Source organism: Nycticebus coucang, chromosome 16 (genome assembly GCF_027406575.1).
Source record: "Nycticebus coucang isolate mNycCou1 chromosome 16, mNycCou1.pri, whole genome shotgun sequence".
Lineage (NCBI taxonomy): Eukaryota > Metazoa > Chordata > Mammalia > Primates > Lorisidae > Nycticebus > Nycticebus coucang.
Genome location: NC_069795.1, coordinates 9,369,960 through 9,397,491, shown reverse-complemented (window position 1 = coordinate 9,397,491; position 27,532 = coordinate 9,369,960). Strand labels below are relative to the sequence as shown.

Here is a 27,532-nt window from a genome sequence, read left to right as displayed (position 1 = left end):
AACACGTTAGTTCTCAAAACTTACTATAGTCTTTTAAATCTGTTAGTATAAAAATCACATGAGAAGCATGTAAATAGTTGGAGGGGTTTTGTTTGTTCTCTTGGTTGATAAATGAAGGTTCATTTGAACAGTTGCTAATGTTGTTTAACATTGGTATTTTTTTTTCCAAACATGGTGATTTCTTGACATTGCACCAAGAGCTGAGTAAAGCTTTGTAAATCACTGAACAGAGTTAGCTGTGATCAGAAACCAAGTCCAGAACCACACCCAGAAGTTATTAGTTGTCAGCCGTCCATGGGAGATGTTGGTCAGAGCCTGAATCCCCCCTGAGCAGGTGTGTTTCAGGCACAGTCATCAACTCAGCTACATAAGATTTTTTTTGTTGCTTTATCCATTTTAGACTGAGACAGTTTGATAGCTGTTCTCAAAAGTGCATAGGAATTGGGTGAAACGCTCTAGCAAGTATTGTGTAGAAACAGGAAAGGAAGAGCACAGTATGGGGAGAAATTACAAAGGGTGACTTAGGCTGGGGCTGTGAAGGCTGGCGTGACCACTCACAAGTTTTGGGTAGGGGTGGACTGTCTCTGATTTGTGCTTTTTAGTGAACTATAAGGAACTGAAATTTTGGCCAGTGTTAGGTCTTAACTGTTCACCTTGACTTTCTAACCCTTTGAGTCCTGTAAATTGCCCGCTATTGGCCGTAAATCTTTTCTTAAGGTACCCAGGAAATAGGTACATACTTTTCTCACTTTACTCAGGAAATGAAATTAGAAAGGCGAATGAATTGCTAATCTCTTCTAAGGAGATGAAAAGAGGTCAGTGTTTTTAACAATTTGTAAGAAGGTAAAAACTGGCTCACTGGAATTTTTTTTTTATTTTTGCAGTTTTTGGCCAGGGCTGGGTTTGAACCCGCCACCTCCAGCATATGGGGTTAGCACCCTACTCCTTTGAGCCACAGGCGCTGCCCAACCTGGGGTGATTTTGCCCCCTGGAGACATTTGACCATGTCTGGAGACATTTTTGTCACAATGGGGGGTGGGAAGGGTGCTACTGGCATTTAGTGGGTAGAGGCCACAGGTGCTGCCAAACATAGTACAGCAGGTGTCCGTGTTGTGGAGGTCAGGAAACCCCATTTAAACAGTTGAAAAATATCAATGAACTTTTCTTCTGGTTGGGTTCAGGCACGGTAATGATGAGCTCTTCTGGGTCTAGACTTTTTTATCCCTTCCGTGGCACCCTATCCGACCTTTATTTCAGGGTACCAGATACCAGTGTCACTGCCCTCCCTGTTGAGTTTTAGACGATCACACCCAAGCTGCAGGTCCTGTGAAAGCTCAGAGAGCTACCGCTATCTGTTCTGTGAGTCTGAGGAGCAAAAGTGGTGGAATGTGTGGGGATTGCAACCCCAACCCTGTACCATGCACTCGTTCTCAGTTGAGGGGACCCAAGCATGTCTCTGTCTTTTTTTTTTTTTAAGAATATAAAAGTACAAGTTTACTTTATATTAGAAAGAGGGGAAATAGTGGGGGGAGGAGTTAAGAGGGAGAAGAGAACAGAGAGTGGGGAGTGAGAAGGGAAGACGAGGGTGAGGGGAAAGTGGGAGAGAATAGCACGGCATCCCAAAGAAAGGAAGGAGGCCTGCCGGCTGTGTCAGAAAGGACGCAGTCTGGGTTGCTGGGTTTGGGGTTCTGGTATTGGCTTTTGTGAATTAGAAGTATAGGGTTCTAGACTGTATAAGCTGAACACGCATTTTGCATTTCCTTTTTTTTTTTAAATAGGCTCTCACTCTGGCCCAGGCCAGAGCACAGTGGCATCATCACAGCTCACAGCAATCTCAAACTCCTGGGCTCAAATGATCCTCTGACCTCAGCCTCCTGAATATCTGGGGCTACAGGTACACTCCACTGCACTCAGCTAATATTTTTATTTTTTTGCAGAGCTGGGGTCTTGTTCAGGCTGGTCTTGAACCCCTGGCCTCAAGCAGTCCTCTTGCATCGGCCTCCCAAAGTGCTAGGATTGCAGGCCTGAGGCACTGTGCACAGCCTAATTTTGAAATTTAACAACTGAGATGACACTAGTTTTTAACCAGTTTTTGCTTGTCCATAGCAAAGGTTTGTCATAATTGTTATCTTTTCCACTGTGATAAATCATGTAAATAAATTGTCCCATTAACTTTTTTCAGAATGAAATGAGACTTAAGAAATAAAGCTAGACTTGTTTAATATAGGTAACTATCTAGTATACTTAGAATACCGGAGAAGGAAGGGATAGCACGGGCAGCTTTTCCCAGGCTTTTTAACATTGACCCCACCCCCACCCCCAGTCTGTGACACATCCCTAGTGGGCAGTGTTCCATGGAACATTCTTTGGGAAATATGCTCTCTAAGCAAAGGGGTCTGTGATAGCAGTGTGTGTACATTGTAGTGTTTGCGATGTTTTCAGAGCTAGGCAAAGATAAGCTCTGTTTGTTTGCTTAGCCTTTAATAGAAGACCAATCGATAATTTCAACCACTAAATCATTCTGTGTACTTTTCCTGAAGATTTGGCTTTACATTTGTTTTGTTTTTTTCTGAGAAGATGATAGTGTACATTATTTCCCACAAATATTTTATGAGACAAAAAAGTTCAGGTGAGGCCATACGTGGTGTCTCACGCCTATAGTCCTGGCACTCTTAGAAGCCGAGGTGGGTGGATTGCATGAGCTGAGTAGTTGGAGACCAGCCTGAGCAAGAGTGAGAGTGCTAAAAATAGAAAAACTAGCCAGGTGTGATGATGGGCAACTGTAGTCCAGCTACTCAGGAGGCTGAGGCAGAAGGATGGCTTGAGCCCAGGAGTTTGAGGTTGCTGTGAGCTAAGCTGATGACACAGCTACTCTAGCCTGGACGACAGTGAGATGCTGACTTATAAAAAAGTTCAGGTGAGTTTTAGGAGACCAAAATTGCGTTTTAGTATGAAAAGGTACTCGATACTTTTTGTCTTTCATCTATCAGGTTTTCAAGTACCAGCCGAGTATCAGATGCACCAAGCTGTGCCAGCAAACAGGGCAGACCTGAGCCAGCACACGTGTGGCCCCGGCACCAGCTCTGTTCTCCTAAGCTGAGGGATAGAAGCTCTTTTCCCTGTGCTATAGGTGACTGCATACACATAGGGACTTTAAACTTACCCTAGGTCCCACAGCCAGAAAGGATAAGAGCCAGGATTTGGGCGCAGTGGGGCTGGCTCCACGAACCTGGGTGCGTGAGCCACCGTGACGCCAGGATGGTCCTCCTGTCAGTGTTCTCTGCTGTCTTTGCAGACAGCGAGCACGTGAGAAGCTGAATCCTGGTGATGAGTCAGAGCCTGTAGTAGGTGAAATCCCTTCATGGGGATGCTGTCACCAGCCTTTGGGTTGTGTCTAGTGTGGCCAGGGAAGTGCCTCAGTCCATCTCAGGTACACTGCCAAGCAGAGAAGGGCCTGGCCTTGGTCCCATCAGTGGGAAAACGAGCCCTGCTCCACTATGGCATTGCCTGCCTTAAAGGACACACATGAAGGTACTGACTTTGTGTCATGGGAGACCCAGATAAGGATAAGAGACAGATGAATGTTGGGCCTCAATTAACAGCTCCTCGGAGTGGAGGTGCTGTAGGCTGAATGGAAGAAAACACTCTTCCTGGCTTTTTTTTTTTTTTTGGCCGGGGCTGGGCCTGAACCCACCACCTCCGGCATATGGGACCTGCGCCCTACTCCTTGAGCCACAGGCGCCGCCCAACCCTTCCTGGCTTTATGGAACTTGCAGGGTAGAGGGAGGCCCCAGGCAATTTTGTCCTTAGTAGCATTGCTAAAGTTAAATGTCACTTGGCCCATTTGGGGCTGTAGCTCAGGGTGGTGCTCACATCTCCAGCAATCACATCAGCCTTTCCTTTGTTTGTTTTTTTTTTTTCGTTGTTGTTTGTTTTGTTTTGTTTTTGAAACAGAGTCTCACTTTATCGCCCTTGGTAGAGTGCTGTGGCATCACAGCTCACAGCAACCTCAAAGTCTTGGGCTTAAGCAATTCTCTTGCCTCAGCCTCCCAAGTAGCTGGGACTGCAGGCGCCTGCCACCACACCCGGCTATTTTTTGTTGTTGCAATTGTCATTGTTGTTATTTAGCTGGCCCGGGCTGGGTTCAAACCTGCCACCCTCAGCGTATGTGGCTGGTGCCATAACCGCTGTACAGGTGCTGAGCCTTTCTTTTGTTTTTGACAAATGACTCCTTGTGCTTTGACACAGAGTGGCTGATCTGCTCATCCCCTTTTGATGGTGTAGCCACCCTTCTGTGGATGCTTCAGTATCTATGTCAATGCTGGGGTTGAGACAGTGCCATTCAGACGCTTTCTGTTGGCCAAGAAACCACACCTCTCAGTGACATGTTTGTTTTAGCAGATTCAGTGTGACAGCCAGCAGGTGGATAAATGCAAAAGGGCAGTGCTTGGCAGCAGCCACAGTAATGAGGAAGGGGGTGTTTCTCCAGCTGGGGGCGTGTTCACTGTGGTCATCTGTACAGTGTTCACAGGACAACCTGCAGTGGGAAGGTGGGGACAAGCCCTTGAGTTCTTGCATCTCTTATCTGCAGAACAGATGCTCTGCTCCTGAGACTGTCACTGGTGGTTGGCAGAGAGGTGTTTTACGCCGCCCTCTGGGGCAGCATCCTGGTGAGCCCGTCCATCCGCCTTCCCGCCTCGCTCTTTGTCGTCAGCCACATCAACAGGAACTGCCCTGGCAAAGAGCAGAAGTACATGCTGGGAAGCGATTACCAACTCACGGTGGGTGCTTTGCTCCACACAGGGCACGTGGGCACAGTGTCCTCCTGGGCAGGTTGTTCCTGAAGCTGCAAAGGGTCGGGAAATAGAGGCGTGCCAAGCGTCAGTGAGTAGTGGCGAGCCTCTGAGCTGGCCAGGAGGAGCTGTCGGGACAGCATCATGCAGTGGAGGCCAGTAGTGGATTTTTTTAACATATGCATTAAGATTTATATTTTCAAGTAATCCTTGTTCATACCCAAGGAGGGCCCTTCTGGAGGCTTCTCACTCTTCAGCAGTACACTGAGCTGTAAATGGCACGTGGAAGGCCTCTGCCTGGAGGGTCTGTTGCTTTGGCTGGAATCCTGTTTCCTTCCCCTGCTGCATGTCACGGGGACCACCACCCACCCTATACACTCCCTCCTCCTCTGGCCTCCTGCCCTTGCTCTCAAACCCAAATCGTCCAGGCTTCCAGGTGTCCATCTCCAGGCACTTCCAGGGAAGCTGTCTTCCCTGGCAGTGATGTCCCTTCTCATGATGTTAACAAAGGGAACTTGCCAGGCCTTTGTCTTTTTTCCCCAAACCACCTCTGTGTTTTTACAGCTTGTGTCTGTCGCCACCTGCTGGTGCTCCCACACTTGGAACTGAAGAGTTGAGAGTGAACCTGGGGTTAGGAGGTCTGCAGCTTGGTGGAAGTGGCTAGCCCCTCTGAGTCTGCTCTTCTTCACGAAATGGGAGTGGGAGTACATGCTGCAGTCTATTTGAGTGTGTGTCCTCAGAGTGTTAGTTTAACCTGAGGTTCCTGTGAGATCCTTCTGGGATTATAGAATTTGAGATCTTAAAACTCAACCAACCATCTGGTCCAGAACCCCCCAGCTCTCAGAGGCAGCAGGTGAGGGCTGCAGCTGAATGTCTCCCAGTGTCACGCAGCCTCCCGGCCTCTAAGCTGGAGCCCACGCCCACCTGCCTACAGCTTGTCCTGTCCCACATGGTGCAACACGGTGGGTTCGCGATTCCCAGGAGAAGTTACTTTCATTTCTGTGACTATAAAGAGTAGCCTGAAAATGATGTTAAACATCTTGGAATAAGGTTTTAATGCTGGATCATCATTTACAGGTAAAATCTTTGAGTGCTTCCCTGTTGGATTCCAATGTTCTTGTGCAAAGAAATAATCTGGAAATTGTTCTGTTTTTCTTCCCATTTTATACCTGTCTGGTAAGTCATTTGTGTTCTTCTGGGTAAGTCGCAGCAGTTTCCCATGGCAGGGAGTAGAGGGGGGATAGATCTCAAACAGTTTTGTTTTCAGAGCAGAACTCAGCCTCTAGGTTGAGCGGTTTTGGCTTTCAGCTGATTAAAGGTTCATTTTTGTGAGGATGGTGTTTTCATAGCAAATTTTGAGTGTCATCTTTCCATGGGCAACGCATAAAGAACCACCCCCTTTTGAGATAAAGCTTTGGGCTCCAGTAAGGAAGAGCTGCATGTCGGAAAGTCAGCGGGCTTCCTGTCATGCCCTTGCAGCAAAGTTTTCTCTGTTCTTCTAACAGGATCTGGATGAGAGAGCCGTCCCCCTGCACAGATCTGACATCGTACATATTCTCTCAGCTGCCACGCAGACCCTGCTGAGAAGGGACATGTCCCTCAACAGGAGACTCTATGCATGGTTACTAGGTACTGAGCAGAAAGAGGCATTTAAAATCAAGGTGGATGTGAAACTTATTAGGACTGATTTTTGGAATAAGTTTCAACCTTGGTGATGAATTTCTGAATCACAAAGTATGATGAGGTCCCACACTGACTAAATAAGCAGTGGTCAGTTGAGGTCTGTTTCCTATACATAGCTTGGTTATTCTGCGCAGCACACTTACTCTGGACAACCTACAAACTTGTAGGCAAAGAGCCCTTGATGGTTGGTTGGTAGGCTTCCCAGGGACAGAGTCTGGGAAATTACAGGGCGCGTAAAGGGTAGCACTTTCATGAATTTTCTAAATTCCCATGTTCACTTACTTAAGAAAACGTGGTATGCAAAGTGAGTGTGAAAGCTCTCACTCTCAATGTCACAGCAAAGCCAGGACATCCTCTTTAGCCTGTCTTCCCTCTCCTAGTTTTAAAACTTTCAAAAGAGCTCGGCGCTTGTAGCACAGTGGTCACGGTGCCAGCCACATACATTGAGGCTGACAGGTTCAAACCTGGCCTGAGCCAGCTAAAACAACAATGACAACTGCAACAAAAAATAGCCGGGCGTTGTGATGGGCGCCAGTAGTGCCAGCTACTTGGGAGGCTGAGGCAAGAGAATCGCCTAAGCCCAAGAGTTTTTTTTTGGTTTTTTTTTTTTTGCCAGGGCTAGGTTTGAACCCGCCACCTCTGGCATATGGGACTGGCGCCCTACTCCTTGAGCCACAGGCACTGCCCTAAGCCCAAGAGTTTGAGGCTGCTGTGAGCTGTGACACCATGACACTCTACTGAGAGTGACATAGTGAGCCTCTGTCTCAAAAAAAGAAAAAAAAAAACAAAACTTTCAAAAGTCATTGCATAGAAGCTTATTATGGCTTTTAAGAAGGATTTTAATATGTATAGGCTCTTTAAGGATGATTTGTTAAACGCACAGCTCTGCTTCTGGTGGGACTTGACAGGCTCTGCGTAAGCTCATGGAGAGGACCCAGGCCTAAGTGCGGCACCAGCTGCCACTTGCTTGGCTCTGTCCCCGGAACCCCAGACTCTTTGCCTGTACTGTATGTTCTTTCTTGCCCTGACCTCACAGACTTGTCTACAGCCAAAATGAGGGGGGTGTATATACAAGACTACCTTGATCCACATAGTACTGGGTAAATAAAAGCTTTTAAAAAGCATCCTCCAGGCTTGGTGCCTGTAGCTCAAGTGGCTAAAGGCATCAGCCACATACACCAGAGCTGGCAGGTTCGAATCCATCCCGGGCTTGCCAAACAACAATGACAACTATAACCAAAAAATATCCAGGCGTTGTGGTAGGCACCTGTAGTCCCAGCTACTCGGGAGGCTGAGGCAAGAGAATCGCTTAAGCCCAGGAGTTGGAAGTTGCTGTGACACCACGGCACTCTACCCAGGGCAACAGCTTGAGGCTCTGTCTCAAAAAATAAATAAGTAAATAAGAAGGATCCTCCAGAGAGAGAAAGAAGGAGGGAAGGGTGGGGGAAAGGAAGAGCTGAAAGAAGGAAGGAGGGAGGGGAGTGTGGTCTTGCTGTGTGCCATACCTTTTGGGGGCAAGATACAATTGTAAGAGGGACTTTACCCAAACAAACATAATCAGTGTAACCTGGTTTCTTATGCCTCAATGAATCTCCAACAATTAAAAAATAAAAAAAAAAAAAAGAGGATCTTCATTCCATGATATGCTTACGCAGCTAATTCTTGGAGCGACTTAAATTGATGCCCACTGAGATGGAGCCGTGTGATTAGCCACACCACTGACAGAAGAAGAAAGTGTGACTTGTCTTTCTGGACGACTTTTTCTGTTGGAGGGACTATAGTTTTAAAAATATTGGAGTGTGAGACTTCTTACACCATGATGTCCTGTAAAGCACAGACCTTTTCACAGCTCACACTGCTTGTTGTTTCATAGGGTCAGACATTAAAGGAAATACCGTTGTGCCGGATTCTGAAATCTCAAACTCCTACGAAGACCAGTCTTCTTATTTTTTTGAAAAATACTCCAAGGATCTCCTAGTCGAGGTAAAGGAGCATTCCTGGAGAGTTTCCTGACTGTGCGACTTCAGAGTGGACATGGGCGCGTTTCTTGGTACATAGTTTGGGGAACTGCAGTGTGTTTGTCGCCTGCTGGGTGACTGCTTTTCTTTCTATCCCAGAGCGTTTAACAATTAGAACAACCAGTAATGTTGTTATATTTTAGAGTCTGGCTGAGATACTACATCAGAAGTTCTTAGATGCCGACATCGAGGAACGCCACCACGCTTACCTGAAGCCTTTCCGCATCCTCGTTAGTTTGCTTGACAAGCCAGAAATAGGTAATGTTAGAAATGCTGCTGCCATCGTATGCCAAGTACGGTTACCTGTTTCCAGGGAGTTGAGACACAGTAAAATACAGCCAGTGCGTTATTTTGAATATAATTCAATCTGTGACATTTCAGAATCTTGAAGTCATGCTACCTGATTCAATTATTATATAGTATCTGTGGTCACTTTAAAATTTTGCACAATAATTTGACTGTTTTTGTTTGAACACCTGTGAGCTCCTGCTGTGCACGTCTGTGTGTATTGTCTACAGAGCACATTAATTTAAGTTCTTTCAATCTATTGTCACAGTTCAGGTAGGCTTTGGTTTTATTTTCAGGTAAGTAGGTACCATCTTTTTGGCCTCTGACCCTGATCCTGGGGACACCACTTCTTTTCACTGTTAGGAAAACATTTTTATTGTAAAGCGAAGAGGGTTGAACTAGACTCTGGTTACCGGAAGCCTCCCTGTCATACACTTGAGCATTAGTTGACCTTCTCTTCCTCACTTTTTAATTTTATATTATTTTGAGACAGAATCTCACTCTGTTGCCCAGGCTAAAGTGCTGTGGCATCAGCTCCAGCTTTTAGCATCCTCCAATGCCTGGGCTCAAGCTACCCTCCTGAGTAGCTGGGACTACAGGCACCTATCACGATACCCAGCTAATTTTTCTATATTTGTAGAGACAAGTCGTGACCTGAAGGGATCCCCCCACTTCGGCCTCCCAGAGTGCTAGAGTCACAAACATGAGCCACTACGCATAGTCTTCTTCCTCACTTTCTAAAAACAAATTTGCTACAATATCCATTCTCTGGAATAGTATACATCTGGTTGGTTGAGCCCTGTGACAGTCCCATCTCCTGCCCTGGTTTCACCCTCAAGGTGCGTCCCTGGTATACCCACCTGCTGTTTGCTGTTTGCAGGGAATGAAAAAGCCAAGGGCATTAGTGGGGTGCTTGCCTCTCCCTGGCCTCAGGATGGAGGCCCATTTGGTGGCTCGGTGCCTATGGCTCAAGCAGCTAAGGTGCCAGCCATATACACCTGAGCTGGCAGGTTTGAATCCAGCCCAGGCCTACCAAACAATAATGGCAGCTGCAACCAAAAAAAAAAATAATAATAATAGCTGGGTGTTGTGGTGGGCGCCTGTAGTCCCAGCTACTTGGGAGGCGGAGGCAGGAGAATCACTTGAGCCCCGGTGTTGGAGGTTGCTGTGAGCTGTGATGCCACAGTGCTGTATCCAGGGTGACAGCTTGAGGCTCTGTCTCAAAAAAAAAAAAAAAAAAAAAGATAGGCCTTGGGCACCTAATATGTGCAGGAGGGTGCCAGTCTCTAAGAGACCAAAGACAGGCTCAGGTCCCTGAGTGTTTTCACTGCTTGTGAATAATAGCTGACATTTTTTGACCAATTATTTTGCATATATCAGACGCAGGCTGTCTTCCTTACCCATTTTGCAGATGGACACACTAAGATTGGGCAGGGATGGGTCATCTGCTGAGCTCTCTTTGTCAAGACACTGCTGCTTACCTGGTTGCACGCTCAGAGGAGGCCTACCTGATCGCCTCTCATTTCACGTAGATGGACTACTATTCCACAGCAGCTTTAGCTGTTCCTAACCAAAGTCAAAGTCTGAAGAAGTGTTTGTTCTTCCAAGCTTCATTTGCCCCTTGTGCGCTGCCTGGAGGTGTCCAGGGTTCCCACTCCTCCTCCCAGCCCTCCCCTCCTGCCTCCATCCATATAGATGTTCTGTTAGTGTGGAGCAGCTGCAACTCTGCAAAGTCCAAAAGGAAAACAGGATATATAAATGTATTGGGAGCTTACTGTGTAACTCAGGAGAAGTAGTACAAGAAAAAAATAGAATTTAGCATTTTAGAGATGTGTGTTTGTTGTCAAGGCCGAGTACGAGGGTGAGCCAAGTAAATGTTGCCAGCTTGAGCTCTCGGTTGTGTTTTCTGGAAGGAATTGAATGTCAGGTTCCTGCCCAGTTGTGACAGACGTTTACTTTGCTCTTCCTGGTAACTTAGTTGTTTGTCTTAAGAGGCAAAAGAGTCGGTTATATAGAACTAGAAGGCACAGGATGGTCATTCAGTCTTATCCTTTTTTTTTTGCTACTGGGTTTTGGCCACATCTCATTTCTTCCTCCGTGAGGTAGTATAGCACAATTGCCTTTGTTTTGTAAAAAGTATTTGCAATTCTTGCACCATGGCTCATGCCTTTAATCCCAGCACTTTGGGTGCCAAGGCAGAAGGATTGCTTTAGGTGAGGAGTTCAAGACCAGCTTGGGCAACATCGTAAGACCCCCATCTCTCCAAAAATAAGAAAAATGAGCAGACTATGGTGGTGTGTGCCTGTAGTCCCACTACCCAAGAGGCTGAGCTGGGAAGCTGGCTTGACCTAGAAGCTCAAGGTTATAGTGGGCTATGATCACACCACTGTGCTCTACCAGCCTGGGTGACAGAGCAAAGACCCAATCTCACAAAGAAAAAAAGAGGGATTCTTATATTGTAGGTAAAATACACATGAGGCTTATCATAAAATAGTTTTTTCAGAGACAAATCTTTATATTTTGTGAAAAGGAAGTGTAAAAGATCGGAGTAATTCGCTGACTGCTTTTTACAAATGTTGACAGTGTTCATTTCTTCTGAATTCCTTGTGTTTTCATCCCTCTGGACGCACTGGTGAAAAGTCAGTCCCTCCACTGCCCGTTAGTTGCTGTTTGCTGTTAGTTGCTGTTGATGTTTGCCAACATCCTGCCTGGTTGGCAGAGAAGCCTCTCTAACATGCAGCTGGGCCAGTTCTTTTGTACCATCTCTACCCACTTTTCAGGATTGGTGTTATTTCTTTTGTGGTCTTCTAGCTCGTGATGAAAGGGAAATTGCCCCAGTCTCTGGATATTACTATCGGGTGGTGTCCTGGCTGCGCAGTTTGCAAACAACTCACATAGCCTCGTGCCCTGCTTCCATCTACAGAATCTGGCCTGGACGAATAACCTAATCTCTGTCAGCTTGTTAGCATGTTACCTGCTTAGGGGGCTGTGGTGAAGATCCAGTAAGTTAATAGATGTAAAACACTTAGAACCTTGTCCAGCTCATAGTAAGCTCTACAAAAATGTTGTCTACTTTAAAAGATGTTGTTATTAATATTTCAGCTAAAGTTGTCACCACTGAAGTTTCCATACATTTTAAACTACATAAAATGTCTACATATCCAGAGTGACAGTATGTATATTTTATGTATGTGTTGTTTATTAATTTCAAAATCAATTACTAACCTTTCTGTGACCATTTTCTTTTTAATTGCAGGACCTCAAGTGGTTGGGAATTTGTTTCTTGAAGTCATCAGGGCCTTTTATTCTTACTGCAGAGATGCCCTTGGCTCTGACCTTAAACTTAGCTATACTCAGAGTGGAAATTCACTAATAAGGTATGGGTTTAGCCTTGAACTTCACACATCTTCCTCCCTCACCAGTGCTATGAATTTTTGTCTCTGTTGTTTACTATAAATTGTGAAGCAGTAGAGAAAGCAGAGATGCAGCAGGTGTGACCACTTATTAAAATAATCTCTGTTCTGAGGCCAAAGGAAAAGTAAATCAGCTGTTCTCTACTAGGTACTATGGAGAGTTTAAAAAGAGTTTGATGGGGTCTTTTTCCCAGTCTAGGGTATACAGGCAGTATTTTCTGATCAGGTATGAAAATGTTCAACAAAGGCAACTTAGTCTAATGTACCCAGGTGGTGAGTTTCAGAGGAGAGAGAGAGAGATGAGAGGAGGGGAATGAGTACTGGATGTGGAGGCAGGAATGAGTCTCCAGGAGAGGCGTCAGAGTGGGACAGGACGCCCCAGCCCACTCAACCGCTTGGACTCCGGTGCCCTAGAGGCAGAGTATACCATGTTTGGCTTACAATCTGTAGTTTCCTGTGAACACTGTGTTTTATTGTGTTTGTTCTTTATTTATTTATTTATTTATTTATTTTTGAGACAGAGTCTTACCATGTCACCGTCAGTAACTGAGTGCCATGGCGTCACGGCTCACAGCAACCTCAAACTCTTGGGCTCAAGTGATTCTCTTGCCTCAGCCTCCCAAGCAGCTGGGACCACAGGCGCCCGCCACAATGCCCGGCTATTTTTGTTACAGTTGCCATTGTTGGTTAGCTGGCCTGGGCTGGGCTCAAACTTGCCACCATCTGTGTACATGGCTGGCGCTGTAACCACTGTACTGCGGGCGCCGAGCCTTGTTTGTTCTTTTTAAGGTAACACAACTTCTTCCTTTTTTTTTTTTTTTTTTAATCTCTTAGCCATTTAATTAGGTTCTCTTTAAGAAATTTAAAACACCATTTTATGAGGGTAAGATCCATTTGTCAGGGCAAACACGCATCACAGGCAGCCCTGGAGCTGAGGAATAGCCTTGATCTTCGGTAAAATTTGCGACTCCACAGCTTTTTGATCAACCTTGCGCTGTTCTGTTCTCTCATATTTCTCTTTTTCTGTGGTGAAGATCTCACCTTCCTGGTGTCTGGGCTTCCGGAGCTGCTGCTTCTTGAAATAAGCATCAGTAAGATGCTTCGGGATTTTAACATTACTGATGTCAATTTTTGTGGTGGTGGGGATGACAAATTTCTGGTGTGTCCTTCGTAGAGGAACTCTATTGAGGGACAGAGGTCCAGTCACAAGTAGCAAGCCACTGCCCAGTTGCTTTAGGAAAACCGCTCTCTTGCCTCTGTGGCGTCCAGTGAGGATAATCAGAATGGTCCCAGGTGTGATGCTAGATCGCAGTTTTCTCACATGCTGACTGAATGGTTTTTTGCCATGGCTCAATAGCTTTCGAGGCACATCGTCAGTGGGATAGTATCTAGGCATTTTGCGAAGTTTAATGACCCGAGTACCACCATTCTTGTCCCCACCAACTGGTTTTGTAACGGTGGCAAGGACCTTCGCCTTCTTTTTCTTTTCAATCTTGGCTTTAGCTGCTGAGTATTTCCTCTTATACATAGCCTTTCTCGAATACATGGCAGATCGGGACTATCTGCCTATTCCTCTGACAAGGACAGGATTTCGGCTGCAGTGGGGCTTCCCCTTCTTGGCCTTAGGCCTCTTTATTAACAGGTTTCTTCTCTTTAGAAACTGGCTTCTCAACTTTTTCACCTGCCATCTTGCAAGACGGGAAAGAGCACTTCTTCCTTTTTGATTTACTCCGTGTATAACTTCCTTCTGCCTGAATTAGTATTGGGTATATTAAAAATTTTAAATCAGTTTTTTTCATATTTAATAAGTATACTTTATTATTTATATTAACATTGATGCTTTAATTTATACAACTGAATAGATTTTGAGGTGTCTTTAAAAGGTAAAATAATCGAACCCATCATGTTAAATTTACTAAGTGTAGAGTCTAAGTGTCTTAACACAATAACTAAGAAAATGCAGTGTAAAAGAAAGAAACTTACAGAGATTTCAAAAATGGGCTGGGTGTGGTGGTTCACTCCTGTAATCCTAGGACTCTGGAAGGCCAAAGCAGGAGGATTCCTTGAATTCAGGAGTTCGAGACCAGCCTGAGCAACAGCAAGAGGCTGTCTCTACTAAAAATAGAATAATTAGCCAAGCATTGTAACAGGCGCCTGTAGTCCCAGGTACTCAGGAGTCTGAGGCAGCAGTGTTTGAACCCAGGTGTTTGAGATTACTGTGAGATAGGCTTATGCCCCAGCACTCTAGTCTGGGGCAACAGAGAGAGGCTGTCTCCAAAAAAGAAAGAAAAAACGATCAATTTCCTAAATACAGTTAGACACATTGTTCAGATATTGCCAAAGTCTTTAGAGAGCCATAGCACAAACTCAGATAACTAATGTTAAGATCACCCATAGCCCAATATTTTTATGATACATTTTATACATGACTAGGTTATCTAGAAAGCTATTCCAGAAGACACAGTATTCCCTCTGGAAAATAAAAGCTTTATTGTCGGGCGGCGCCTGTGGCTCAAGGAGTAGGGTGCCGGTCCCATATGCCGGAGGTGGCGGGTTCAAACCCAGCCCCGGCCAAAAAACTACAAAAAAAAAGCTTTATTGTCCTTAAGTGCTTAGCCATTTTCAAACAGAAGAAACAGTTTGCCCTGGTTTATCAATGTCTGGCTAGAAAAAAAAAGAAAAGGCCTTTGAATGTAAGGAGCCTACTTAAACCACCTAGGTCCACAAGTCATTCTAAACTTTATAATTTGGGCAAACCAAATTTACAAGTTTGGGTTTATTTAACCGACTCTCTGTGACATAAAATTTAGCTTGCTTAGCACTCAAATTGTTCAGTGTTTTTAGTTCAGTTTGAACAGACAAAATAAGTTTTATAATACTAGACATTAGATGACCAATGAGCTTTTTCAATCAGTTATTTTTGAGCTAAGGAGTTAGCATTAAGTTATACAATATAATAGCTTCTGAACAGCTTGCAGTCGGGGAGAAGTTACACATAGGTGCATTTGCGTACTAACCAAACTATTTTAATATTCCAACAAGTGCAACAGATAACAGAGGTGCTAATTTCAGGGACAGGTTTCAAAGGATGAGAAAGAAAATGTATCGGACAATAATAAACTTAGCCCAAATAATTTAATCACAACCTCTAACATGCATGTACTTCCTTTAGGGATTTTTTTAGGGAACAAAGGTAGACAGAAATCGCCTATTTTAATTATCAATCTTATTTCATGTTCACAGACTCTTAAAAGGGAATCACTATTCACTTGTGGAATTACATATTTTTAGTTCTCAGAGCTAGTGTTCCCTTTGTTTTTCCTTCCAGGCAAAGGAAAGCTTGATTTGCTTTGAGGTTGGGAAAGTTTACTGGCCAATAAAGTGAACGGTTCAATCAGAGTCTTCCCGTCTGTAACAGTTACTTCCCACAGTCTTAAATCATTTTTTAAGATTTTCCTGGTTTAGTGTTTGCTTTTCTCTCTTAAAATGAGACTAGTTTTTCTGTCTTTTCTGTATTATTTGAGTACAAATGTAATGTATGCTCATTGTAAACTATATTGGTATTTGAAGGTATCAGGAAAAAAGATAATGACCCATAATCCTACCACAAAAAAGAGAATATTTTTTTTCACTTTTCTCCAGACTTTTACTGGAGACATAAATACATGGGTGCTTATCTCTTATTTTAAAAATAGTTTCATAGTTTAAAAATAGTTTAATTACAGTAGTATTAATTTGCCTGTTTTTTTAAAGCAAGTTGTGGATTGCTTGAGCTCAGGAGTTCGAGACCAGCCTGAGCCAGAGCAAGACCTCATCTCTAAAAATAGCCGGGCATTGTGGAGGGCCCCTGTAGTCCCAGCTACTCAGGAGGCTGAGGCAAGAGAATCGCTTGAGCCCAAGAGTTGGAGGTTGCTGTGAACCATGATGCCACAGCACTCTACTGAGGCTAACAAAGTGAGATTCTGTCTCCAGAAAAATAAAAGCAAGCTGTGAGTAGTTCTTCACAGTTCTCCTGTACAATTTTAACCACATCTCCACATGGAATGGCTGAATTATGTTATTCTACCACTTACCACTGTGGCTGGACTACAACTGGCTTTCTATACAAATTCTTTTTACAATAGCTCGTGGGTTTGGGTTTTGGTTTTTTCACTCTCACCCAGCCTAGAGTACAGTGGCCTTATCCATACATAGCTTACTGCACCCTCAGACTCCTGGGCTCAAGTGGTCCTCCTCCCTTAGTTTCCAAAGTAGCTTGGACTATAGGCACATAACACCATGCTTGGCTAATTTTTAATTTTATTACAGAGACCGAGTCTTGTCATGTTGCTCAGGCTGGTTTAGAACTCCTGCCTCAGCTTCCCAAAGTTCTAGGAGTATAGGCACGAATCACCACACCTGCCCCCTAAATTTCTTTTCTTTCTTTTTTTTTTTTTTTGCAGTTTTTGGCCAGGGCCAGGTTTGAACCTGCCACCTCTGGTATATGGGGCCGGCGCCCTACTCCTTGGAGCCACAGGAGCCACCCCCACTAAATTTATTTCTAAGAGAATGCATCAGTATGAATATTGTTTAGGATGGCATTATGCAAGTACCTTCGTATATAAGGACAGTAGTGTTTTTATCTACACCAGGGTTTGCTAGCCTCTCTAGAAATAAGTTGTAAATGGTAAAATGAGATACAACTTTTCAAATACAGTGTTCTTGTAATTCAGGATTTTTCATGGACATATTTATTTCCTTTTACAGTTCAATCAAAGAAAACAGAAATGCCTCTGAGATTGTTAAAACGGTGAATTTGCTGATCACATCCCTAAGCACAGACTTCCTCTGGGATTATATGATGAGGTGTTTTGAGGAGTGCTTTAGGTAAGTAAGAATGCAGTCTAGGATTATGGAATATTTAGGAAGAGAGAGAGGGCTTAACCGTTTCCTAGCTGCTCAATATGGTCAGATTATCTCTAAGTAGCAGAACCTGGGTGGTCTCTTCTGAATTTCAAAGTTCAGCTAAAATAGGATTGGAAAGAATTCACTTAAGAATAAAAACCATCTCCAATAAGGAGGCTCACATAATCTTTGCCACATAATGCTGAAGCTGCTTTCTTTTTTTAAATCTCAGTTTAGAAAATCCTCTTTGCATTTTCTAGTTGCATTCATCAAATCAGCTTTCCTCACACAGCTCTCTTGGAGGCCTAATCTATTTAAAGAAGCTTAGTTTTATGGCTCTTTGGCAGAGTGTTTTTGAAATGGTATGTCTTCTTAAATTCTTATTGAAATTAATGTATAACTGGTTAGATATACATGGATGCTTTACGGTGCTGTAATCAGCTCTACCTTCTCCTTTTATCTGGTAAATTGCACTACCTTTGAACTCTGCATGGCGGTGTATCCCAGAGAACATCATGCTTTCTGTATGGAAGGGATAATGTAATCTCTCAAGCCCCATTTTGTCCCATGAGGCATGCTGTAAAACTTATTTCTTGCCAGTCTCCACTGTAATGCTCTGGGCTGTCTCTGTCCTTCACACACCTTGCAGCTATAATAGAAGTTTTCCATAGTGTATTTGTGTGTGTCCTCTGACTGGGAAGCCTGACAGTAAATCTTTGGAACAACCCCAAAGGAAGGAGGCACTTCCGTTGTGCTTTTGACATATATAAGAAAGTCAAAGCCTAGAGACACAAGGTACCTGGTTTTGCACTGCTTAGCAAATTGTGGCCACTGAATTTACAACCCGCCGTGCCTGATATCAAAGTCTCATTCTCAACTGCTCCTTCCTCTGTGCTCCTCTGCCCACACAGGCTCACCACCCTGGGATGAATAAATTAATTGTAATTGGATCCACAGACACCAGCAGAGCCATGGTCTACTGCTGTGAGAGTATGCTTTGGTTAATCTGGTTATTTTTTAAAATAACAAAATGTTACTACCCAGGTAGAGCTAATTCCTCACCTTGCACTTTTCCTCTTTCCATTGTAGAGTTAATCACTATCCCAAAATTAGCTTCCATCCTTCCCATGCTGTTGGTACATGCTTTTGTAACAAGTATGTATCCATCAGTGATACGGCCCATTTTGTCAAAGTTCTATGTAAGTGATATCAGGTTTGAGGGGTTGAGCTGGTTTGGAGGGGTGTCATGATGTGCACATCCAGTTCATTCATCTGTAGTGTAATAGCCCATGCGTGAGTGAATGGTTTGATCTTGTCATTGTGTGAATATCTTAGTCCTGTCTCTCTACACAGGATTTTTTTTTTTTTTTTAACATAGCCTTCCTGGCATTTTCTAAGTTATTGTGTTAAGACATTTATATTCTACTTTACTACGTTTCACATATACCCTTGTAAGATGCACCGCAGGTGTAATCCCACCAATCACCTTCCCTCCGCCCATCCTCCCTTTCCCCCTTCCCCCTTATCCTTAGGTTATAACTGGGTTATAGCTTTCATGTGAAAGCCATAAATTAGTTTCATAGTAGGGCTGAGTACATTGGATACTTTTTCTTCCCTTCTTGAGATACTTTCCTAAGAAGAATATGTTCCAGCTCCATCCATATAAACATGAAAGAGGTAAAGTCTCCATCTTTCTTTAAGGCTGCATAATATTCCATGGTGTACATATACCACAGTTTATTAATCCATTTGTGGGTCGATGGGCACTTGGGCTTTTTCCATGACTTAGCAATTATGAATCAGGCTGCAGTAAACATTCTGGTACAAATATCTTTGTTATGACGTGATTTTTGGTCTTCTGGGTATCTGCCTCTACACAGGATTCTTCAGAGTAGATGCCTGTCATCGCTAGGCTATAGCCTGTGCAGTGCTCCTCAGGCATTCTCACTCTGAGATGAACTCTAAGGTACCTAAATGCTAACTTACAGGGAAGAAAACTAACTCACATTGACTTGTACGATTAAAGCTGGATGAATCCCAAGTTCCTCTATTATGAGAACCAATATATACTTTTAAACATACCTATTTACCCGGTTGCCTGCTTATGTTAAGAGCAATGTTGGGTTTCAGTATAAGATAAGCAACTACCAATGGAGTTGATCAGCAGGATCACATTTCTTGATAGAAGCTGAGGAATTCTAGGCAACTCAAGTGCTCATGCATCTGTGTATGTTACGTGGGGAGGTGTTTTCTCAGACTTTTCCTACAGCAGGTGCTGCTCTCCAGCCCAGGCTCACTCCCTTGGAACATGCCTTTGGTTTGGGATTGGGAATGTGCGGTTTCCCCTCTTGGTGGAGCTGCAGGTCTGGGTGTGGAATGCCACATGGGCATGAGGCCACCCACATCAGAATTGCTGGAGTTCAAGTGGCATGAACCTGTTTTGGAAAACAGTAGATTAAAGATATTAATGTTTCTCTGGGTAGATAGTTACAGTCACCAAAGCTGTCTTTTGTTATGTTTACAATTGGAAATAGAAAAGAATGCTTGAAATTATTGTGGGAAAAAGAATTAGTTTGTTTTTCTTTCCTGTGGTCCTACAGACCAGCAAAGCAGAGTTCCCCTGTTGGAAAAAGTGTCAGCCCTCCCCCTACAGTCTCCGAGGTCTGCACGCTCCTGGTGTTCCTTCTGGACGTCATTCCCCTGGTAAGGATTCTGCTGTGAAGAGACAGCTTCGTGCTGCCCAATTTATGTACTTACTGGTGTTGTTGGGCTGTTCTATAAACCTAAATTTAAAAAAAAGCTGTTTTACACAAATATACAAAACTGTTGTGAGGTGCGTTTCAGCGTGGAAAATGTGCCTGGATGTGATCTCTTAGATTTTTTTTTTTTTTTGTAGAGACAGAGTCTCACTCTATGGCCCTCGGTAGAGTGCCGTGGCCTCACACAGCTCACAGCAACCTCCCAACTCCTGGGCCCAAGCGATTCTCTTGCCTCAGCCTCCCGAGTAGCTGGGACTAGAGGCGCCCGCCACAACGCCCAGCTATTTTTTGGTTGCAGTTTGGCCAGGGCCGGGTTTGAACCCGCCACCCTCGGTATATGGGGCCGGCGCCCTACCAACTGAGCCACAGGCACTGCCGATCTCTTAGATTTTTTAATGTCTAATTTAAAGGGGTTACAACTTTTGGGCCAGAGATACTTGCGGGCCGAGCTGAAGTTGAATCAACCCGCTGATGAACTGCGTATCATACCTGTGCTGCACTTACGCTGGGGTGAAAGTCAGTGTGTTTCTCAGTTAAAGTTGTGCTGTTGCCTCATTTCCTCACTATAGACCTACATGTGGCAATTTTGTCTCCTACTAGTAAGTAAAATCGCTTGAAAGGAGAACATCCTTGATTTATCTAGATTAAAAGGAAATATTTTGTTTTCTGATTTGGGAGTTAATAGAAAACCTATGCTCCAAAAAAATTGAATTTTTTCACCAGATGTGGTGGCTCATGCCTGTAATCCCAGCACTTTGGGAGGCCAAGGCAGGATGATGAGCGTAGGAGTTTGAGACCAGCCTGGCCAATACAGTGAGACCCCATTGCTACCAAAAGTAAAAAAAAATTAGCCAGGCATTGTGGTGTGTACCTGTAGTCCTAGCTACTTGGGAGGCTGAACTAGAAGGATCACTTGAGCCCAAGAGTTAAGGGCTACAGTGAGCTGTGGTGATGCCCCTGCATTCTAGCCAGGGCGATAACCTCTGCCCTCTCCCCAGAATTTAGTTTTTTAAGATGCCATTTTGAGGTATATTGTTTTTCAGGTTGTAAACTGACAACATGTGGGCTAAACCTGTGTTTTTATTTCACAGGAACTTTACTCGGAGGTGCAAACCCAATATCTCCCACAGGTGCTCAGCTGCCTGGTGCAGCCTCTTGCTGAGGAAATGGAGGCCTTAAGTTTACCTGAACTCACTCAGGCCTTGAAGACATGTTTCAAGGTGCTCAGCAAAGTCCAAATGCCACCTTCCTACCTAGACACAGAGTCCACAAGTGGAACGTCGGTATGTGCTTCTCTGGGCAGAAGCACAAGGTGCCTTCCTGGGAATAGAACGAAATTAGGGTTGGTTAGGACAGGAATAAAGATAAGATAACATGAAAAAAAAAGGCAAAATACATGGGTGATATGCCAAATGTGCCTGTAAAATCCTCACTTTAAAAGGTTTTAGCGTAACTGTTAATCCCTTTATTTCACCCCCTCCCATGCGCCTTTCCTGCTTCATAACTGTAGCTAATGGCTAGATACAGTTACTAACTGCGTAGCTAGAGTTCATGGATAGATATAGCTAGCCTTCAGGACCTTTTTATGTTTGTACTTCTATATGTGTGATTTTGGTTATTTAAAATACAAACGAGTTACTGGATTAATTTGGTAGACTTGCCTTAACACCACAGTCTGTGCATCTTAGACAACACAAATTCGTTTTCTCACAGTTCTAGAACCCAGAGTCTGATATGAAGGTGTCAGCAGGGCTCTGTCCCTCTCAGTGTGCTAGGAATAAAGAATCTGTTCCAGGCTGTGCTTGTATCTTCCGCTGTTTGGCTGATGATCTTCAGCGTCCCTTGGTTTATGGAAGTGTCTGCGTCTAGAGCTCCCCTTTTTATAAGGACACCAGTCCTATTGATTAGGGCCCACCCTAGTGACCTCATCTTAACTTGATCATCTGCAAAGACACTATTTCAGATAAGGTCACATTCATAGGTTAGGACTTCAGCCTCTTTGGGGGGAGCCCAGTTCAACCCACATATATGCTGTTTTCTGACCTGCTTCAGTTTTCATTTAAAGGTATTTTGGAGACATGTTTGCATAACAGTATATATAAAGGTATCTTATTCTTGTCTAACTTCTGCACAATGGTCTATTATATGGATTTATAATTTATTCAACTGTTGCCTTGATATTTAGGTTTTTTACAGTTTTTCACTATTAAAAAGTGTTGCAAGGCTGAGCGGGTGGCTCACGCCCATAATCCTAGCACTCTGAGAAGCAGAGGTGGGCAAATTGCTTGAGCTCTGGAGTTCAAGACCAGCCTGATCAAAAGCAAGACCCTGTCTCTACTAAAAATAGAAAAACTACCTGGGCATTGTGGTAGGCACCTGTAGTCCCAGCTACTTGGGAGGCTGAGGCAGGAAGATCTATTGTGCTCAAGAGTTTGAGGTTGCAGTGAGCAAAGATGATGCCATGGTACTCTAGCCTGGGTGACAGAGTGGAATCTGTCTCAAAACAAGCAAACAACAACAAAAAGAACCACAGTGTTACATTCAGCATCCTCATATGACTTGTCTCTGGGGGCTGTGTCTCTGAAGAATTAAGTTCCTAGCAGTGAGTGGCAATCAAAAGACTTATATGCTGCTTTTATACTGTAAGAGATGTTGCCAAATTGTCTTCCAAAAAGACTAACAGTGATATGCCGCAATTTCTTTGGATTACTTCTGTTTTTAGTTTTATTTAGGGATTTGAAAATCTTGCCCTTGAAATTAGTTCAGTGTAATGGCACACACATGTATGAACAGACTGAAAAGTGAGGTGTTCTGAGCGTGAGCTGTGTGTATCAGCTGTGTGTGTTTGGAGACAAATGAGCTTCCTGATAGGAATTGAATCTCAATTTACTGACTAATTACAGACTGTCACTGTAATTAGTAAAAGAAGTTCTTTTTTTTCTAACTGTTCTAGCTAGTGGGAAAAAATATCCTGAAATGATTCAAGATATAAATCTTAAGCATGGGGCGGCACCCGTGGCTCAGTCAGTAAGGCACCGGCCCATATACCGAGGGTGGCGGGTTCAAACCCGGCCCTGGCCGAACTGCAAACAAAAAATAGCCGGGCGTTGTGGCAGGCGCCTGTAGTCCCAGCTACTCGGGAGGCTGAGGCAAGAGAATCGCTTAAGCCCAGGAGTTGGAGGTTGCTGTGAGCTGTGTGATGCCACGGCACTCTACCAAGGGCCATAAAGTGACACTCTGTCTCTACAAAAAAAAAAATAATAAATCTTAAGCATGTATAGTCTACAAATATGAAAAAGAATATGTTTTTTAAAATCACTTGCTCCCTTCTCATTCTTTCCTAAAGAGCCTGGTATTTTTACTGCTAAAGGGTTTAGCAGTGGACAGTGTGGCTCACGAGACCTGTAATCGTAAACAACTCAGGAGGCTGAGGTGGGAGGATTGCTTCAGGCCAAGAGGTATAGACCAGCCTGGGCAACCCTTTTGAGTCCACAGTGAGCTATGATGAGGCCACCAGCCTGGGCAACACAGCAAGACACTATCTCTTAAAAAGGGGGGGGGAGGGGATTGTCGAATTTAGTATTATCTAAGTAACAGTATAGGAAAAGAGAAAAGGTTGATCCATTGGAAGTTAAAGTGTCATCACTTTGGAAAACCCATCCTGTGTGTGTACACACATAGATGCATACATATGTGTTTCTGAGCCGATTACACTATCTTTCTACATTTGTTTCTTCATGCCTGTAGCTTACCTGCAGCTCAGTTTCCTCATTCATATTTTTTAATTTGTCAAAAATCATTTTTAAAGGACTTTCTTCAACCCTAAAGGATCTAAACGAATAGGACAAAGTAGGCTCAAGAGCCAGCCTGCCCAGAGCGTGTTGGTACACCAGGTCCTTGGGCCTCTCCACCTGTCTTTTCCTCTTGGTGTGCCCTCTGAATTTCATTATACACGTTATACAGGGATTCTCTTGGTCTACAGAGTTATGATTTTGACAAGCAAGTTCAAAATGCATTTGTGATTTACCTAATTCAGCTCATACCTGAATCCCTTGATCTTAAGAGATGCCCGATACACATTTGTCCATGTTTTGCAGAGTCCAGTAAAAGGCGAAAATGGCAAAATAATTTTGGAAACAAAAGTAGTGATTCCGGGTGACGAAGACACCACGTTCCCCCCCCTGAAATCGGAGGACAGTGGGATTGGGCTCAGTGCCTCCTCTCCAGAGCTCTCTGAACACCTGAGGGTTCCACGAGTTTCTCATGAAAGAGACGATGTTTGGAAGAAGGGTGGGGTTATGCAGAGGACGTTTCTTTGCATCCAGGATCTAATTGCCAACTTTGCCAGCAAGAACATTTTTGGCGTACAGCTCACGGCGTCCGGCGAGGAAATCAAGTCCGAAGAGCCTGAAGGGAAGAGGGACAAGAGTAGGACATGGAGCCTGGCAGTGGACAGCTCCAACAGGAAGAACTCGTGGGAGGCCAAGCCCATCACCGTGCCCCAGTTTAAGCAAATGCTTTCAGACTTGTTCACCGTGCGGGGCTCTCCATTTAAGACAAAAAGTTCAGAGTTACCATCATCTTTGCCCAATAGCCCGGGCAGAAAAAAGGGAGGAGAATGGGATGTTGACCAGGTGGTCATTGACCTGGGAGGTTCTGGGAAGGACTGCAGGGAGGCCTTTGCTGCCGCCTGCCACCTGCTGCTGGACTGTGCTACCTTCCCCGTCTACCTGTCCACCGAGGAGACTGAGCAGCTCTGTGAGACGCTCTTCCAGCTTTCAGGTGAGAGGACAGCCCCCTAGGGACCCCTAGGGGGATCATATTACTGAAATGGTTGATACAGACTGAGCATCCCTTATCTGAAATGGTGGTCCATTTTTAGAAGTATTTTAGATTTTAGATTTTTTCAGAATTTGGAAAATTTACATTATGCTTACTGGTTCATTATCTTTAGTCCAAAAAAATCTGAACTCTGTAATGCTCCAGTGATATTTCCTTTGAGCATCATGTTGGCTCCCAGAAAGTTTTCGATTTTAGATTTTGGATTTGGGATGCTTAGCCTGTATTTACAGACTAGCTAACGTCCATGAGCCAGGAAGAGACTGTTGGTGGTATTTGTTTCCTTTTTTATTTTGTAATTAGTTGTTTGTATTTTGGACTTGTGTCTCACTACATGGAAAATTGGCAAGGGTTTGGTCTGTACTTTCAAACCTTGGGTGTCCAGCGCAACCCATTGGAAGATCTAGAACAGGTGTGTCCAAGCTTTTTTCTTTTCTGTCGTACACTGGAAGAAGAGTTGTCTTGGAGCACCCATTAAGTACACAAACACTAAAGAAAGATGTTAGCAAAAAAAAGGCCTATGCTGCTTTTCCTGATATCTACACTATAGTTAAGCTAAAAAAGTCCTCACAAAATCAGCATGCGGCCCACATCCTGATCTAGAATGTAAAAAGTGCTCAGTAATAGTAGATAGACTATTTCAGAATACCTGTTGTTAGAGATCTGTGGCTCAGTCGGTAAGGTGCCGGCCCCATATACCGAGGGTGGTGGGTTCAAACCCAGCCCCGGCTGAACTGCAACCAAAAAATAGCTGGGCGTTGTGGCGGGCGTCTGTAGTCCCAGCTACTCGGGAGGCTGAGGCAAGAGAATCGCTTAAGCCCAGGAGTTGGAGGTTGCTGTGAGCTGTGTGATGCCATGGCACTCTACCGAGGGCCATAAAGTGAGACTCTGTCTCTACCAAAAAAAAGATCTATGTACTCAGTTTGCTAGGGCTGCCATAACAAGTACCATAAACCGGATGCCTCAGCAACATAGTGTATAACGTATCATTTCACCGTTTTAGAGGCCAGCAGGCTAAGATTGGGTTGTCAACCGGGCCATGCTTCCTGGGTCTCTGGGTGGAATACTTCCCTTCTTTCTAACTTCTGGTGCTGGCTGCCTACCCTCGGGGGCCCTCACCTTGCAGCTGCATCCGTTCAGTCTCTGCCTCTGCCTCCACCTGCGGTCTCCCTGCGTGTCTCTGTCTTCATGTGGCGTTTCCCTCCTATAAGGACATCAGTCATACTGGATCAGGGCTCATCCTGATGACCTTATTTTCATTTGATGACATCTGTAGGACCTTATTTCGAAGTAAGTCACCACCAGAAGGTCATCACGCTGCTGTCCGAGGTGACTTTACCAGCTAACTTACTGGATCTAGGGTGCTGTGATATCTGCAGGTTGGGGGTCTTTCTGATGTGATTTTGTCTGTTTCTGCCTCTCTGGCTTCCTTTTAGGAGCCAGCAATTCCAGTTTCCCGTCTTGGCTGAAATCCCTTATGACCATTTGCTGCTGTGCGACTGACTGCTACCTCCAGAATGTGGCCATTTCCACTCTGCTAGAAATGATAAACCATTCCCAGTCCCTCGCAATTGTCATTGAAGACAAGATGAAACGCTATAAAAGCTCTGGACACAACCCATTTTTTGGCAAGCTGCAGATGGTGACTGTTCCTCCCATTGCTCCGGGGATATTGAAAGTCGTGGCAGAGAAAACAGACTTCTATCAGGTATTTCCCACGAGGAAGAGGGTGGCCAGGCCCTTCTTCCCCAGACCATTTATGTAAAGTCATTCCTAAGTTTGTAGTGACTGGCTGTGGTAAGGAATGTGGCTGCTCCTGTGGCAACTGCAGAATTGCTTGACACCTGAGACGGCCTTGTCCATCTCTGCATCCCAGGCTCCTTCTCAATTTCTGGCCCTGCAGTGGGTGCTCAGGAAACAGTTGTGTTCAGTTTTAGGCTGACCAGACTTCACATGTAAGATTGTATAGTTATCTAATAGTTAAGAGAAAGAGATTATGTCCTAATTCGTAAAGTTAAAGGCTTTGGGGTTTTGGTGCTGTCCATCCTTCTTGAGGACAAAGTAAGAAAACACGAAAGTAAGAGACACGCAGGGAGACAGCAGTTTGAAGTTACCAATTGTAGGGATCTTTAGTCACAAGACACTGAAAGCTATTCCAGCTAGCCCATGAGTAAAGGTGAAGTTTAGTGTAAAGTCAGAGCCCATGGAAGTGGAAGGATGGATATAGAAGGCTGCTGGGTCCCATGGAGTCTTGACCAGGAAGCTGTTAGCTCCTGCGGCTGTTCCCTTTGCCTGGAGAACTCGCTCTGCACTCCTGCCCTCTGCCCACCCAGATGACTTTTGGTCAACACCTTGGCCTTCAGTCTGCGTCCTCAAGCTTGATTCCCATGGCTAATGATGCCTGTATCTCTTCAATATAATGCTGGACCTAAGTAGTCAAGGTTATTAAACAATCTCAGTGAGGCCCCCTTGAGTCAGGTGCCTTCTCCTTGTCTAGTCCACCTCAGCAGGGATGAGTGTGAAAGGGTGAGAGGTCATGTGACATAGATAGGACATGCCCACTCACTGGGGCTTGTAGATGGTACAAATTTTCCCTGTGGATAGAAGGGGCAGCAGACACGTGAGAAGCCTGAGTCACCAGGACTCTATTAGACACCCTAAAATTGCGTGTGTGTGAGTGCGATACTAAGGCCCTCCCCTTAGGTCTTGCACCTGTCCTTAAGAGGCTTTCAAAACAGGCAGCTTTTTACCTACTTGGGAGGAGCTCATCTCAAAAACGCCATTTAACTGAAATGACATCTCTGCTTGGTTTATTTTAAATATCTTTCTGGAGATATAATTTGTATAGTATATAA

General features: G+C 44.4%; 1 protein-coding gene and 1 pseudogene across 7 annotated transcripts in view; one reads left to right on the top strand and one right to left on the bottom strand.

Annotated features, from left to right (window-relative positions):
- Window positions 1-27,532, top strand: part of DOP1B (DOP1 leucine zipper like protein B) — a 121,432-nt gene that overhangs the window by 36,293 nt on the left and 57,607 nt on the right. For 5 of the 6 annotated variants that reach the window (XM_053564196.1, XM_053564194.1, XM_053564197.1 and 2 more), the window contains exons 5-15: window positions 4,592-4,781; window positions 5,871-5,969; window positions 6,299-6,422; window positions 8,350-8,459; window positions 8,638-8,752; window positions 12,039-12,159; window positions 16,942-17,061; window positions 19,680-19,782; window positions 20,930-21,121; window positions 23,936-24,620; window positions 26,114-26,385. In XM_053564196.1, coding sequence (XP_053420171.1) covers window positions 4,592-4,781; window positions 5,871-5,969; window positions 6,299-6,422; window positions 8,350-8,459; window positions 8,638-8,752; window positions 12,039-12,159; window positions 16,942-17,061; window positions 19,680-19,782; window positions 20,930-21,121; window positions 23,936-24,620; window positions 26,114-26,385 — 2,131 coding nt within the window. The other variant, XM_053564199.1, reaches the window with a different exon arrangement.
- LOC128567197 (60S ribosomal protein L6-like) lies at window positions 13,044-13,883 on the bottom strand (annotated as a pseudogene). Its single transcript, XR_008374818.1, has one exon. The product of XR_008374818.1 is annotated as a 60S ribosomal protein L6-like (transcript).